Genomic DNA, 14818 nt, shown 5'->3' on the forward strand with positions numbered 1-14818 from the left:
AAACAATAACAGTGGTTTACCACACCCTGTTTTAAGTCATTTTGCACCATTCCAACATACAAAGTCTCCGATTCCGTGTCTTCAGTCTCAATAGCATGCACTGTCTTTTTACCTTCGGTTTTCTCTTCCCAAAAGCACATTTTAGCAAAGTGATTCCTGCCTTTACATTTTGCGCAGTTCTTCCCATAAGCCGGACATTGTCTTGCCACGTGTCTATTGCTGCACCGTCTGCAATCGTATGGCGTCATAGTCCTGAACTCTGTGCGCCCTCTTGTGTCCCTTCTGTGTACTACATCCACTGGTAGGTTGTCCAGTCCCAGCGCTCTCACACCCGTTGCTGTAGTTCTCCCATCGAATGTTTGCATGTGCATGGCTGAGAGTTCACTAGTGTGACATATTTTTACTGCAGCATCCAAAGTTAAGCCATTGTCCCTAAGCATTCTCTCCCTCACCTTCTTGTCAAGTATTCCGAAAACGACCTGATCGCGTATCATCGATTCCTTCAAGTCTCCAAAGTTACATGTTTGTGCTTTTGTTTTCAAGTCCGTCAGAAAAACATCAAAGGATTCTCCTTGCTTTTGCACGCGGGAGTGAAAAACAATTCTCTCGAACGTTTCATTCTTTTTAGGCGTGCAGTATTTATCGAACAAATCTATCACCTTGTCCAGATCATTTTTGTCACCTTCAGCTGCAAACGTAAATGTATTAAACAGCTTGATTGCCTGCGAGCCAGCCACTGTTAGCAACAAAGCTACTTTACGTGTTCCAGAGCTAGTCGAAGCGTCGATCGTTGTGAGGTAGAGAAGAAAGCGTTGTTTGAATTCGCGCCAATTTTCGTCCAGATTTCCTTCAAGTTGCAGGCTAGTCGGTGGTTTTATCCCTTCCATTGTTGTGGTATGCCCGTATCGTGCATTCTATAAATCCTGGTACCATGTAATGTTATCTTATATCTTAGTATTAAGAGGCTTACAAGTAGATATCGTTGAGTACTCTTTATTAGGTCTTGAGTCAGTGCCAGCTCGTGCAGTACTGCCGCATGGCCAAGATGGCTTCCTATTTATACGACTGCCGTCAAGCAGCTGTCTTTACTACAGCTACCGTAAAGCAGCTATCTTTACTACAGCTACAGTTATCTGTACACCCCTCCCTACTGGGACGTTCGTGGATGGAGAGAATAAAATTAGACTGGTCATCAGTCTACATGATGTCACACAATGATCCAGGCTTATCCGCCATCTTAAAGAAACATACAGAAGTCTTTAATGGAGATCTGGGTAGCATGAAAGGTATTACTATGAAGCTTCGTATTAAGCAGGATAGCAAACCCAAGTTCATGAAGGCACGACCCGTACCTTATGCCATCAGACCAAAAGTCGAGGCTGACTTAGAAGCCCTAGTTGAAAGCGGAGTACTAGAACCAGTCAGCGTGAGTGAATGGGCAACACCCATCGTACCAGTGCTCAAGAAAGGGGGTGGAGTTAGGATATGTGGAGATTTTAAAGTAACTGTTAACCCTGTATTGTCAGTGGAGCAATATCCGCTTCCCCATATTGATGATTTGTTTGCGGGACTTGCTGGGGGCCAGAAGTTTAGCACAATCGATCTCTGTCAAGCCTACCTGCAAATGCATGTGGATGAACAGTCACGAGAAATGCTGACTATTGTGACGCACAAGGGCCTATTTAGGTATCGTCAACTTCCTTTCGGAATTACATCAGCTCCAGCGCTTTTTCAACGTGCTATGGACCAGATCCTTAGTGGATTGCCTGGAGTCCATTACTACTTAGATGATATCTTAGTTACTGGGTGTGATGACCAAGACCATCTGCGTAACTTGGACGCAAAGCTAGAGAGACTGAGGGATTATGGACTCAGAGTTCGCAGGGATAAATGCGATTTTTTTCAGGCATCAGTTGAGTACCTCGGTCATGTGATCGATGCCACGGGCCTTCACAAGGCACCGTCCAAGACCAAGGCAATCGTGGATGCCCCAGCACCTGAAAATATCAGCCAGCTGCGTTCTTTTCTAGGGTTACTGAACTACTATGGACGGTTCATACCGAACCTAGCCTCGATACTGAGGCTGCTGCATTGGTTGCTATGTAAAGACAAGAAGTGGGAATGGACTAACAATTGCCAGGAAGCGTTCATGACAGCAAAGGACACGCTCCTGAAGTCAGAGGCTTTGACGCATTTTAACCCTTCATTACCAATACAGTTAGCTTGTGATGCATCGTCATATGGTGTGGGAGCGGTCGTTTCTCATATCATGCCAAATGGAGAAGAGAAGCCGATAGCATTCGCATCTAGGACTTTGAACAGAGCTGAAACTAACTACGCCCAAATAGAACGAGAAGCACTGAGCATCGTTTTTGGCGTTTGCAAGTTTTACCAATATTTGTACGGGAGACAGTTCACCCTACTAACAGATCACCACCCTCTCACGACCATCTTCGGGCCACATACAGGGATTCTGTCACTTGCTGCGAGCAGAATGCAAAGGTGGGTGCTGCTGTTGTCTGCACACACCTTTGACATTAGATATCGCAAGTCTGACCTGCACGGCAACGCCGATGGTCTTTCCAGGTTGCCGCTGCCTGTCACCAAGCCTATGACGCGTAGCATGGACAACTGCTATTTTAGGCAGGTGGAGAATGCGCCTGTTACTTCGACACAGGTCCGACGAAACACCAGAAACGACCCAGTGTTGTCTGTAGTGCTGAACATTATCATCAGGGGCAAGCTTGACAGCGATGACCCAAACCTGAAACCATATCTCTTAAGGAGAAACGAACTGTCGGTGCAGTCTGGATGTTTGCTGTGGGGGAGGAGAGTGGTTATTCCACCATCGCTACGGAAGCCAGTGTTACAGCAACTACACTCTGGACACTGCGGAATGGTTCATATGAAAGAAATAGCGAGGAGCTGCTTCTGGTGGCCGGGTATGGATGGACAGATTGAGGACAAAGCTAAAACCTGTTCCTCATGTCAGAGAGTTTGTAATGTACTACAGCTTGCACCTCTTCACCCCTGGGACTTTCCGGAGGAAGCATGGCACCGCATTCATGTAGACTTTGCAGGTCCATTCAAAGAGAGAATGTTCCTGGTGGCTGTTGACGCACACAGTAAGTGGCCAGAGGTTGTTATAATGAGGTCCACCACCGCTGAGAAGACCATCGAGAAGTTAGGTGAGGTGTTCAGCCGATTTGGATCTCCGATGCAACTTGTCTCAGACAACGGTCCACAGTGGGTGTCACAAGAAATGGCTACATTCCTGCAGGTGAATGGCGTACAACATATCAGGGCTGCACCATACCACCCTGCGACCAATGGTCTAGCTGAGAGGTTTGTTCAGACCATGAAACACTCTCTAAAGGCATCACAAGGCCAGGGAACGCTTCATCAGCACCTGAATAGTTTCCTGTTGAGTTACAGGAACATGCCACATGCGACCACAAAAGCATCACCTGCCACTCTACTGCTAAAAAGAGAGCTACGAACCAACTTCGACCTGCTGAAACCGCCAAAGGTGAAAGACGTGATACAGTATCAGCAGGACAAGCAGATCAAGCGACGTGAACAATGCTCCAAAGACAGAGTCTTCAGTCCAGGTGAACATGTGTTGGCACAGAACTACAGTGGTGGACCTAAGTGGGTTCCTGCTACTGTCATTGCACAGACTGGTCCAGTATCCTACACTGTACAGACACCCGAGGACATTGTCTGGAAGAGACACACCGATTAGCTTTTACGAAGTGCAGCAACACCCACTGAACCACCAACGGCAGTTTATCTGCCATTGGGTGACGCTGTGGGTCATCCGCCTTCTACACCGAGAGGCTCACCTTCTGAGGAAGCAGCCGCTTCAGCCCCTATCTCATCAGCAAGGGAGACCTGTATACAGGCACCCCAGCCGCCTACACCTGTGGTGACGTCACCTGTGAGAGACAATGAACTGGAGAGCCAGGTTGACCGCCGGTATCCTACCAGAGAGCGGCGGGCCCCTATACGTTTGAACTTATAGTTCAGAGGCTTACCCTTTATCTGGGGCAGAATAACCCCCATGGGTATAGCCATGGTTGGAGGAAGTCTACCCTCACTCCCAGGTTATTGTGTTTTTAAAATGTTGTGGTTCTATTGGGACATCTAATGTAAGAGGGGAGGAGATGTTGTGTATTTTGAATGTTGTATTTGAATTGTCCCACATAGCTTACCGTAGTTGTGATGTGCAATGCACTATGGGAAATAGAGTGCATTGAGTTGAAGAGATTCTTCTGGAAGTAATGGCTGTGAACTGAACTTTGTCTCCTGCGTACTCTCTTAATTGTTATACAAGCAAGGTTATTAAACTCTTGCGATGTAACAGTTGACTTATGAAGAAAGGTTGGGCCTATACTCATTGGAATTTAGGAGAATGAGAGGTGATCTTATTGAAACCTATAAGATACTGAGGGGGCTCAACAAAGTAGATGCAGAGAGGATGTTTCCCCTCGTGGGGAAATCTAGAACTCGGGGGCATAGTTTCAGAATAAAGGGTCGCCCTTTTAGAACAGAGATGAGGAGGAATTTCTTCTCTCAGAGGGTCGTAAATCTGTGGAATTCTCTGCCCCAGAGAGCCGTGGAGGCTGGGTCATTAAATACATTTAAGGTGGAGATAGACAGATTTTTGCAAGATAAGGGAGTGAAGGGTTATGGGGAGTGGGAAGGGAAGTGGCTTTGAGCCCAAGATCAGCCATGATCTTATTGAATGGTGGAGCAGGCTCGAGGGGCCAAGTGGCCTATTCCTGCTCCTATTTCTTATGTTCTTATGTGCTTATGTTGGCGGCGGCAGTAGCCATTAGCGCCCCGCAGCGCTGCGGCACCAGTGATGACGTCATCGCCATGCGCAGCACCCCGCTCATGCCCTGGCCACGATCTTCGGTAGCGACCCCTGACTTACCACCGGATGCTATGTCTGGGGGGTCTACCTGCAGCCGAGGTGGCACTAATTAAAGGCAAGGTGCCGGGTGGCTATTTTTGTTGCTAGCCACCTGCCAGCACCTGCCCCCGTTGCTGTCACCGGCCTCCTCTTCAGCGCCACCCCCCCGCGGAGTGCCGGCTGCGCTCCGTGAGCCCGGAACTTCTCTTGAGTGCTGGGCTCTTTTGCCGGCACTCCGATCCCTGGTGGCCCACTTGGGCCCCGGGTCGCGCTGCGCAAGGCCCCTCCCCTTTAAGAAGGGGAGGAAGGCCTGCAGTACCGCGGCACAACGTGCCGCAGCATGTGGCAGAGTGCTGCGGCATGTAACGCCGCAATATTCCCTCGCAGCGCCCCACGAGGGAGGCTGGGCGCTTCCAGTAGCACCCCACTTCCCTCTTGGGGCACTACTGATGACTTTCGGCTGCGGGGGCGCTAATTTTTTCGGGGCGTTAAAAGTCGTGCCCCGGTGAAGTTAGCGCCCCAAAGGGGGCGTGATTCAATTTTTCCCCTAGGGAAACAAGTATTCGCTCCTTCTTCACTAAAGATAGCGACCCTGCCCTTAAACAAAGCAATCAGAGTGAAAGTAGACTTGCTGTTGTAGGTGTCTTTGGGCACAACATTGGTACCAAGAGACTTGAAGATAAAAAATGTGATTCTAATCTTTAATTCAAGGTATAATACTTGATCATAGATATTGTGGCCCTGTTTGCCTAACTTCTATGGTGGGAAAAGTACTGGAGCTTATTATAAAAGAAGCAATTCCAAAGCAGTTAGTGAGAGCAAAGGCAATAAATCCAAATCAACATAGATCTACACAGAGAAGACCATGCATAGCACATTTCTGGGATATCTTTGAGGATGTAACCTGGTTGGTTGATGGAGGTAAGGTGCTGGATTATATATTTTAACTTTAGAAAAATATTTGATAGGATCCCTTATGGTAAATGTTAAAACTCATGAGGGCCCCATCAATAACTCAGCTGGTTCAGGGATTGTATGGTGCCTTGTTTGTAAATCATAACATCCTGTATCACTTAATTTTAAGAGACTGTGGCCTAATTGTATCACAACCTAAGGCAGTACACCTCTTAAATAATGTCAAAGTGGGTGTAAAGAAATTCTTATTACAAATTACTCCATCTCACATCCTCTCAAAATATTAGAAATGAGGAAACCTAAAAAGATGGAGGAGGAAGGATGGAAAATCAGGCCTTGTGAGCCCATGATTTCCTTGATCCCTCCATACTTTCAAACTACCGCCCCATCTCCAACCTCCCTTTCCTATCCAAAGTCCTTGAATGTGTTGTCGCATCCCAAAACTGTGCTCATCTATCCCGCAATTCCATGTTTGAATTCCCTCCAATCAGGTTTCCGCCCTTGCCACAGTACCGAAACGGCTCTCATTAAAGTCACAAATTACATCCTTTGTGACTGTGACAAAGGTAAGCTATCTCTCCTTGCCCTGCTTGACATCTGCAGCCTTTGACACGGTTGACCACTCCATCCTTCTCTAATGCCTCTCCACCATCGTCCAGCTGGGTGGCACTGCACTCGCCTGCTTCCATTCTTATCTATCTAATCATAGCCAGAGAATCACCTGCAATGGCTTCTCTTCCCGCTCCTGTATCGTTACCTCTGGTGTCCCCCAAGGATCTATCCTGGCCTCCAGCTCTACCTCACTACCTCTTCTCTCAACCCCTCCATGGTCTCTAAATTGTCAGACTGCTTGTCTGACATCCAGTTCTGGATGAGCAAAAATGTTCTCCAATTAAGTATTGGAAAGACCGAAGCCATTGTTTTCGGTCCACACCACATACTCTGTTCCCTAGCCACTGACTCCATCCCTCTCCCAAACATCTGTCTGAGGCTGAACCACACTGTTCGCAACCTTAGTGTCATACTTGACCCTGAAATGAGTTTCCAACCACATATCCGTAGCATAACAAAGATCGCCTATTTCCACCTCCGTAACATCGCCCGTCTCCACCCTTGCTTCAGCCTATCCGCTGCTGAAACCCTCATCCACGCCTTTGTTACCTCTAGACTTGACTATTCCAATGCACTCCTGGCTGGCCTCCCACATTCTACCCTATGTAAACTTGAGGTCATCCAAAACTCAGCTGCCCGTGCCCTAACTCGCACCAAGTCCAGTTTGCCCATCGCCCCCTGTGCTCGCTGACCTACATTGGCTCCCAGTTAAGCAGCGCCTCAATTTCAAAATTCTCATCCTTGTTTTCAAATCCCTCCATGGCCTCACCCCTCCCTATCTCTGTATTTTCCTTAAGCCCCACAACCCCCCAAGATATTGGTGCTCCTCTAATTCTGCCCTCTTGAGGATCCCTGATTATAATCACTCAGCCATTAGTGGCCGTGCCTTCTGTTGCCTAGGCCCTACGCTCTGGAATTCCCTGCCTAAACCTCTCCGTCTCACTACCTATTTTTCCTCCTTTAAGACGCTTCTTAAAACCTACCTCTTTGACCAAGCTTTTGGTCATCTGCCCTAATTTATCCTTAAGTGGCTCGGTGTCAAATTTTTTGTCTTACAATACTCCTGTGCAGCACCATGGGACGTTTTACTATGTTAAAGGCGCTATATAAATACAAGTTGTTGTTGTTGGTTAGTGTTCACTGAGAGTACTGCTCGTCATTGGGAGAGCCCAACTGCAGAATCACCCCTATGATTCCTTGGGTTCCTTCCACCCTTTGGTATCTTGCCCAAGTGCCCATTCTTCATATGTACGCCTAGACAGTGAGTGGTGATGGGCTATTCCACTGTGGGCAGCCTTAGTCAAGCTCACACCTGCCCTCACCCACCATCACCGCTGGTGCATTTTCAATCTGAAGCCACTGGCTATGAATCAGCAGTGGGAGTACTGCCTGATATCTTTTCTCTCCCTAGTCCAGGGGCCAACGTAATGCCCATAATGCCAGCATGGCTGAGACCAGCTGACTCAGCAAAGATCAGGATCGAATTTTTGGATTTCCCTCGTCTATAACAGTTCCAGTTTAATTGACAATGGACTGTTTCTTATAGGTTTCACAAACGACCCACTACAGATTCAGGCACAGCGCTGTTTTGAACTAAGAGATTATCACAGGGTGGGTAAATGATTTTGGATACTGAGTTCAATGAAAAGCTGTCCGAAGCCACTAAACAGTAACCTGTGGTAACTTTCTTTCCTAGATTTGATGATGCTCTGGCTGGTTCTCCTTGCCTGCTTTACATCCCATGCTGCCAATCAACTTCCGACGAAACAAAAGTCGTCCATTACAATTGACCCTTCTCAGCTTATCTGCAGTGCACCTGGTCCTCCGGGGGCTCCTGGATCTCCAGGTTATCCTGGGCCACAAGGTACTATTGGAAGAATGGGATTTCCTGGAAAAGATGGGGCAGATGCGAAAGATGGTCAAAAAGGAGAAAAAGGAAAACAAGGTAAAATAATTGCATCTTTCTAGCGTCTGTCATCAGGAGGATGCCTGGAATTTACAATCATGATTGTCAAAAACAGAGTGGCTTCACATTTCTGGTATGTAGGTCCTGTGAGCCCTTCCAAACTAAAGACAATGGGGTAGATCTTGACTTTGTGCGACAGTGTAAAACGGGTGATAGCGAATCAGCGGTTCCCTTCACATCTCTTCCCCACTGACTTCAATGGGAATAAGCGAGAGAGGTGTAAAACGGGCTGCCGACTCACTATCACCTGCTGTTATCGCACAAAGAACTGTCACTTTGCTGTGCCCTTTAGCCTGCCCCTACCTCCTGCCAATCTCTGCCCTTCACAAGAACATATCACGGCCTCTGCACTTCAGTATTTCAGAATTTGGCTCCAGTGCAGAGGATTGATTGATGTTGGTCTGCTATATATTGAGGAACAGCACCCATATAGCTCCAATAGTTGTGCCATTCAAGCACAAAGCATGGCTTAGGCTCATTATGGATCTAGGTTTCCAAACAAATTCTTAAAAAATCATTGTAAAAGAATAGAAAAAGGAAGTAACAGTCTAACAATAAATTCTAGATTCCTTGCTGTCAGCACTGGGTAGCAGCACAAGAGTAGAACATTCTAAAGAATGTTCAATATTCAGAACTGCTGATGGAGAAAAGGTAAGCAAATGAAATTTGTTTTCAATAATAAGCACAATAGTTTACCCCAAAGCATCTACTATTGGGTACAGTGATTGATCCAACAGGTTCTTTGAACTTTGAACTAACAAAGGTGCCCTAGTTGTGCCTTGTGATAGAAACAAAATGAGTTTGCATTCATAAAGTACCTTTCATGACCTCAGGACGTCCCAAACCACTTCACATCCACAGAAGTGCTTTTGAAGTGTAGTCACTATTGTAACGTAGGGAAATGTTATAACAGTGACTGCACAGTGCTTTCATAATCTCTTGATCTCCTGTTTCAACACAGAACCTGTATGATCATGACTATAGGATTAGAAATTGTACAGACAAATAAAACAATGTTTTCTTTTCAGGTGACAGAGGAAAACCAGGAATAACCGGAAAACATGGTGTGAAGGGAATACGGGGCGCTATTGGCAAGGCAGGTCCCCGAGGACCAAAGGGTATTCGAGGGGATCAAAGTAATTCAGGAACTAATGGAACAAAAGGCGTTAATGGAATCAATGGTGAACCTGGTTTGCCTGGAATCTGCAAATGTGGCATAAATACAGCAAGATCTGCCTTCTCTGTAGCCATCACCTACAGCTACCCAAAGGAACGTATACCCATTAAATTTGACAAAGTCCTTTTAAATGAAGGAGGACACTATAATGTTTCCAGTGGCAAATTTATATGTGGTATACCTGGCATTTACTACTTCTCCTATGATATTACCCTAGCAAATAAGCACCTTGCTATTGGACTGGTGCACAATGGGCAATATCGTATAAAGACTTTTGATGCTAACACTGGGAACTATGATGTAGCCTCTGGTTCTACTATTATGTACCTGAAACGTAAGGATGAAGTTTGGCTGCAGATATTCTACTCTGAACAGAATGGCCTGTTTTATGATCCGCACTGGGCAGACAGTTTATTCACTGGCTTTATGATTTACGTTGATCAGGACTATCTGAATGAAATTGAAGAAGAACAAATTCTCTAGAAAACCCAAGTCTTGTACCTTGTGGTTCTAAGACTTACATTTTCAAAGATGCTGCAATAGAGTCTGTTCAACCACTTTTAAAATATCCTAGTCTGGATTTTATTGTCAGTGATATTAATGCTTAACCTAACAAGATAATACCTCCATTAAAATAATGGACAGAAGAAGGTCATCGGGAACCAGTAGGTTTTTAAAGAATCTGTTCTCTAGGTGTGGACGACACTGACAGGACAACATTTATTGGCCACCATAGTTGTCCTGAGAAGGTGATGGTGGGCCTTCATCTTAGCGATTGTTTTCAAAGCTGACTGGCTTGTTAAACCACTTTGGAGGGCATTGAGTCACCACGTAGTGTGGACTAGAGTCACTTGTAAACCACATCAGGTACGGTCACAAGGTTCCCTTCACCTAAAGAACATGAGTGAATCAGTTTGGGTTTTACAACAATCTGGCAGTCTTCATGGTAAATTATTTCTGGTGTTAACATCTCAAATAATTGCCAACCTGAATTAATCTTATTCCAACACTTTTTGGGGGAAGAATTCGGTTGATTTGCACCTCCCGTTAGCGACAAAAGAGGGTGCTAACCGGGCGCAAAGCAACTAGCGCCTGGGCGCGGCGCCGCTAACGTCTCCCGCTGAATTTCGCGGGAGGTTAGCGGTGGTGGTAACCGCTAGCACCCCGTGGCGCTGCGCCGCCGGCGATGACGTCATCACCGTGCGCTGTGCCCCGCTCGCGCCCTGGCTGCGATCTTCAGTAGCACCGCCTGATTATCGCCAGACACTATGTCCGACGGGGTCAGGGGGGCCTACCTGCGGCCAGGGCGGCGCAAATTAAAGGGAAGGTGCCAGGCAGCCATTTTACCTGCCCACTTTGCCGTCCCCAGCCTTCTGTGAAGACCCCCCTGCGGAGTGCTGGCTGCGCTCCATGAGCCCGGCACTCTCTGGAGTGCCGGGCTCTTTTGCTGGCACTCCGATCCCTATTGGCCCAGCTGGGCCCCGGTCCCCTCCCCTTTAATAAGGGGAGGAAGGCCTGCAGTACCATGGCGCGACGTGCCACAGAGCGTGACGCTTAGGCACATGGCGCCGCGATATTCACTCGCAGCGCCCCAAGAGGGACGTGGGGCGCTTCCAGTAGCACCCCGCCTCCCTCTTGGGGTGCTCCCCGTCTCCCTCTTGGAGCGCTATCGATGAATTTCGGGTGCGGGGGCACTAACTTTTTTGGGTGTTAAAAGTAGCGTACCAGCGAAGTTAACGCCCCAAAGGGGGTGCGACCCAATTTTTCCCCATAGTCTTTTGTGGATGCTTTGAACAATTTATAGTCCCAGTGCTATAAATGCATACTGTTGATTTGACCACTGTGTGCTTTGATTGTCATAGCTATGTTGTCTTGCATGTAGTAAGTTCCAGGACAAACACAAGCCCTGATTTTAAACCACGTACCTGACGAGGATAGGGCTAGTGGGGAGTTAAAATGGGGGAAGAGTACTCACCTCCCTGTTTGCGCCACACACCCGGCCAACACCATTTTAACTCCTGGGGTTCAGCAGGCAGGCGAGGGCCTCATAAATATGCAAAAGTGGGGGTCCTATAATGCAATTAGAACCCTGAGGCAATTTTAACCCCGGGTTGCATGTGTTGGGCTGAGTGCAGGAAGCGCCAGAGAAACCAGGTGACAAGCAGGAGCGGGAGGCTCAGGAAGGTAAGTTTAAAAAAAAATCTTTTATATGGTTTCCTTGTGGGTCAGGAAGAGTAGGAGTGCTCCATCGAGTCCCACAAGTAAACCTTCGACATCCCTGCTCTGGGCTTCTTCCCCATCTTCCCTCATCCGCAATCGCCTCCTGACCATCCCTTAAGCACTGACCGAAGTGCTGGGGAGCGCTCCCCTCGGGTCCTCAACAGTGGCCTCATGCCACCCGAAATCCCGCTCCTGCCATGTTTGGGTGGGAGTCCGACCTCAGATGTGGAAGTGAAGCCCGGGAGTTAAAATCTCTCCGGGCCTCAGGCGGCACCATGGTGCGAGCTGGTGGCTCATCCCAGACCCCACACACTCTACTCACACCCAGAGTTAACATCGGGGCTATAGTGTCAGTGTCATAGGTCATCTTTGATTGGCTGAATTCAACGTTTGCAGTTCCTGTTTGGACAAACACACAGGAAATATTCCCTTGTGTTCAATATAGTGCAGTGGGATATATAATTATAGCGCAATATTTGCAAACTGAACAGTCCCTTACAGCTCAAGAGATGGGAGATGAAATTACTTTTGGTAAGTTCTTCTTTTAACATTTAAAAATCCTAAAATTGACTGCAGACTGCTGTGTACCACTCACAGAGAATTATTTTTCAAATTTCTAACTGCTTTCTACCTATGTAACAATCTTAACTCTACGTTGCTACAACATTTATTATGGCTTTGTTATAGTTTATTAAAGTGAAATAGGATGTGGGGTAGGAGGTTATTTACTTGATGTGGTGCTGCGTTCATTTGTGTGTACAGGTATTCTGGAACCAGGAAATTGTTACATGGGTGAAGGTTATGTTGTAATTCTTATTTCTGTAATTGGACATCTTTCGACTGCAGATGGTATCTGTGTAGATAACCTGTTAAAATATTTCATATTGTTGCTTGAGGACTTAAACATACTGAAACTTGAAATAAAGAGCATTTATATGGGGAACAATACATGAACTTTTCACTATAACTTTCATTTGAATGAGATCATATGTTCGAGCAAACTATTAAAATATTAAATAATACTAACGGTATTACAGACTCATTTCTTATAATGTATGAAACCAGAGAATAGCAAACAATTCACAGTAAAAGAATTAAAGTTGTTGTCCACAGATTTTAATAGGGTCATCATCTTCCTTTGCCTCATTTAATGGATCGTCACTTCAAAGGCTTCATCAGTAAACCTGGGAGTGCAATGACTCAATGCCCCATTTCACCGTCTTTATTCAACTAAGCTTCCTGTTCATCCCAGAATGCAGCTCTTCAATCAGCTGCTGCAGCTCTTTAAATGCTAAATTTCCTGGCAGCTGGACAAGAGCTTGGCATTGACCGCCTGCTGTACGGTCGGCAGCTCATCTCGAATATTAGACAGGTGTAGGAGTTCTCAACTCCTAACGAAAGAACTGAGATTGAAACTAGCAGTTAACCAAACGTGGTTTAATGCACTGGTAAAAGTTACAAACAAAAACGCAGGAGAAACTCTAAACAGGTCTGTACAATACTTGGTTCCACGAGGACTGAAAGGACACGCCTCTCCCCTCTGACGTCATGACGTCATCACGTTTCCCGCTGTTGGGTACGTCACGTGACCTGCGTGATGACGTCATCGCGCTGGATCGACATTGTTCCGAACCCACGCTATTTATACAGAGCAAACATTTAAAGGTAACAAACCCCTGTTAAAGGCAATTATATACATTACTGCAAGAGTCTCTTGGTGGCTTTGCCACATATGCCCCCCCAGAATTGTCTTTAATAAGAAAAGTCAATCGCCGAGGAGGTCGGACGAGCCTGTTGGAACGACTCCTAAATTCCCGGAGAGGAAAACGCTGAGCAGGCGGTGAGCTGGTGGGTGGAGCGGCTCGGTCAGGGGTGGCAACAGCCGGTGGTCAGCCCCGGCGCGACGGTTGAGCAGGCTCGACTGGCTGTTCTAGGTCCAGGTGTGCGGGCTTGAGGCGATCGACGGAGATGTGGTCCGGCCGGCCCCCGAGGTCGACCAAAAAACTCTTAGCCCCCGTCTGTAAAACCCGGAAGGGACCCGTATACGGAGGCCTGAGCGGGCTGCGGTGGGCGTCGTGACGAACAAACACAAATTTGGCCTTCATCAACTCCACTGGAATGTGGAAGGCAGGAAAACCGTGCTGCGACATCGGAACCGGCCTGAAGCACTGGGCTGTTTCCCGGTGGGCTTCCCGCTGACTGGCCGCAGACCGTGGCTGTGTAGGGGACGGCAGGAATTTGCCTGGAACCCGGAGTGGCTGGCCGTAAACCATCTCCGCGGCAGAAGACTGCAGGTCCTCCTTCGGCGCCGTGTGCAACCCCAGCATAACCCAAGGTAGTTTATCAACCTATGCCGCGTCCAGGAGGCTGGCTCTGAGCGACGCCTTCAACGAACGGTGAAAACGCTCACACAACCCATTTGCCTGCGGGTGGTAGGCCGTGGTGTGATGGAGTGTGGTGCCTAAGGCCGAGGCCACCGCGTTCCAAAGCTCAGACGAGAATTGCGGACAGCGGTCAGATGAAATATCCGTCGGAACTCCAAAGCGTGCTACCCATGACGAGATAAAGGCTCGAGCGACATCCGCAGAGTTGGTAGACGTCAGGGGAACCGCCTCGGGCCATCTCGTGGTGCGATCGACCATCGTCAGAAGGTGCGTGAAACCCTGCGACGGCGGGAGTGGCCCCACAAGGTCGACATGGACGTGGTCGAACCGGCGTTCTGGCACCTCGAAGGTGGCCAAGGGGGCCCTGACGTGTCGTTGGACTTTGGCTCGTTGACAAACCACACAAGTGTTCGCCCAGTCGCGGACGTCCTTGCGCATCCCTCTCCAGACGAATTTAGATGCCATCAACTTCTGCGACGCCCTCACACCAGGATGCGAAAGCCAGTATATGACGTTGAAAACTGTCCGGCACCAGGCAGATGGAACAATCGGACGGGGGTCCCCCAAGGAGACGTCGCAGAGTAAAGCGGTGCCAGCCGAGTGGAATGGCACATCCCTCGGCTGAA

At 47.8% G+C, this 14818-nt stretch overlaps 1 protein-coding gene across 1 annotated transcript in view; it reads left to right on the forward strand.

Annotated features, from left to right (window-relative positions):
- c1qtnf2 (C1q and TNF related 2) overlaps nt 1–12830 on the forward strand; it is a 72084-nt gene extending 59254 nt beyond the window's left edge. The window contains exons 2-3 of the mRNA XM_085995405.1: nt 8142–8390; nt 9440–12830. Of these exons, the coding sequence (XP_085851531.1) occupies nt 8147–8390; nt 9440–10071 (876 nt within the window). The 5' untranslated portion in view covers nt 8142–8146 and the 3' untranslated portion in view covers nt 10072–12830. The remainder of the gene's footprint in view (nt 1–8141; nt 8391–9439) is intronic.
- The last annotated feature ends 1988 nt before the right edge of the window (nt 12831–14818 follow it).

The sequence above is a fragment of the Somniosus microcephalus genome, chromosome 8 (genome assembly GCF_052327205.1).
Source record: "Somniosus microcephalus isolate GS21.2 chromosome 8, FLI_Smic_1.0, whole genome shotgun sequence".
Lineage (NCBI taxonomy): Eukaryota > Metazoa > Chordata > Chondrichthyes > Squaliformes > Somniosidae > Somniosus > Somniosus microcephalus.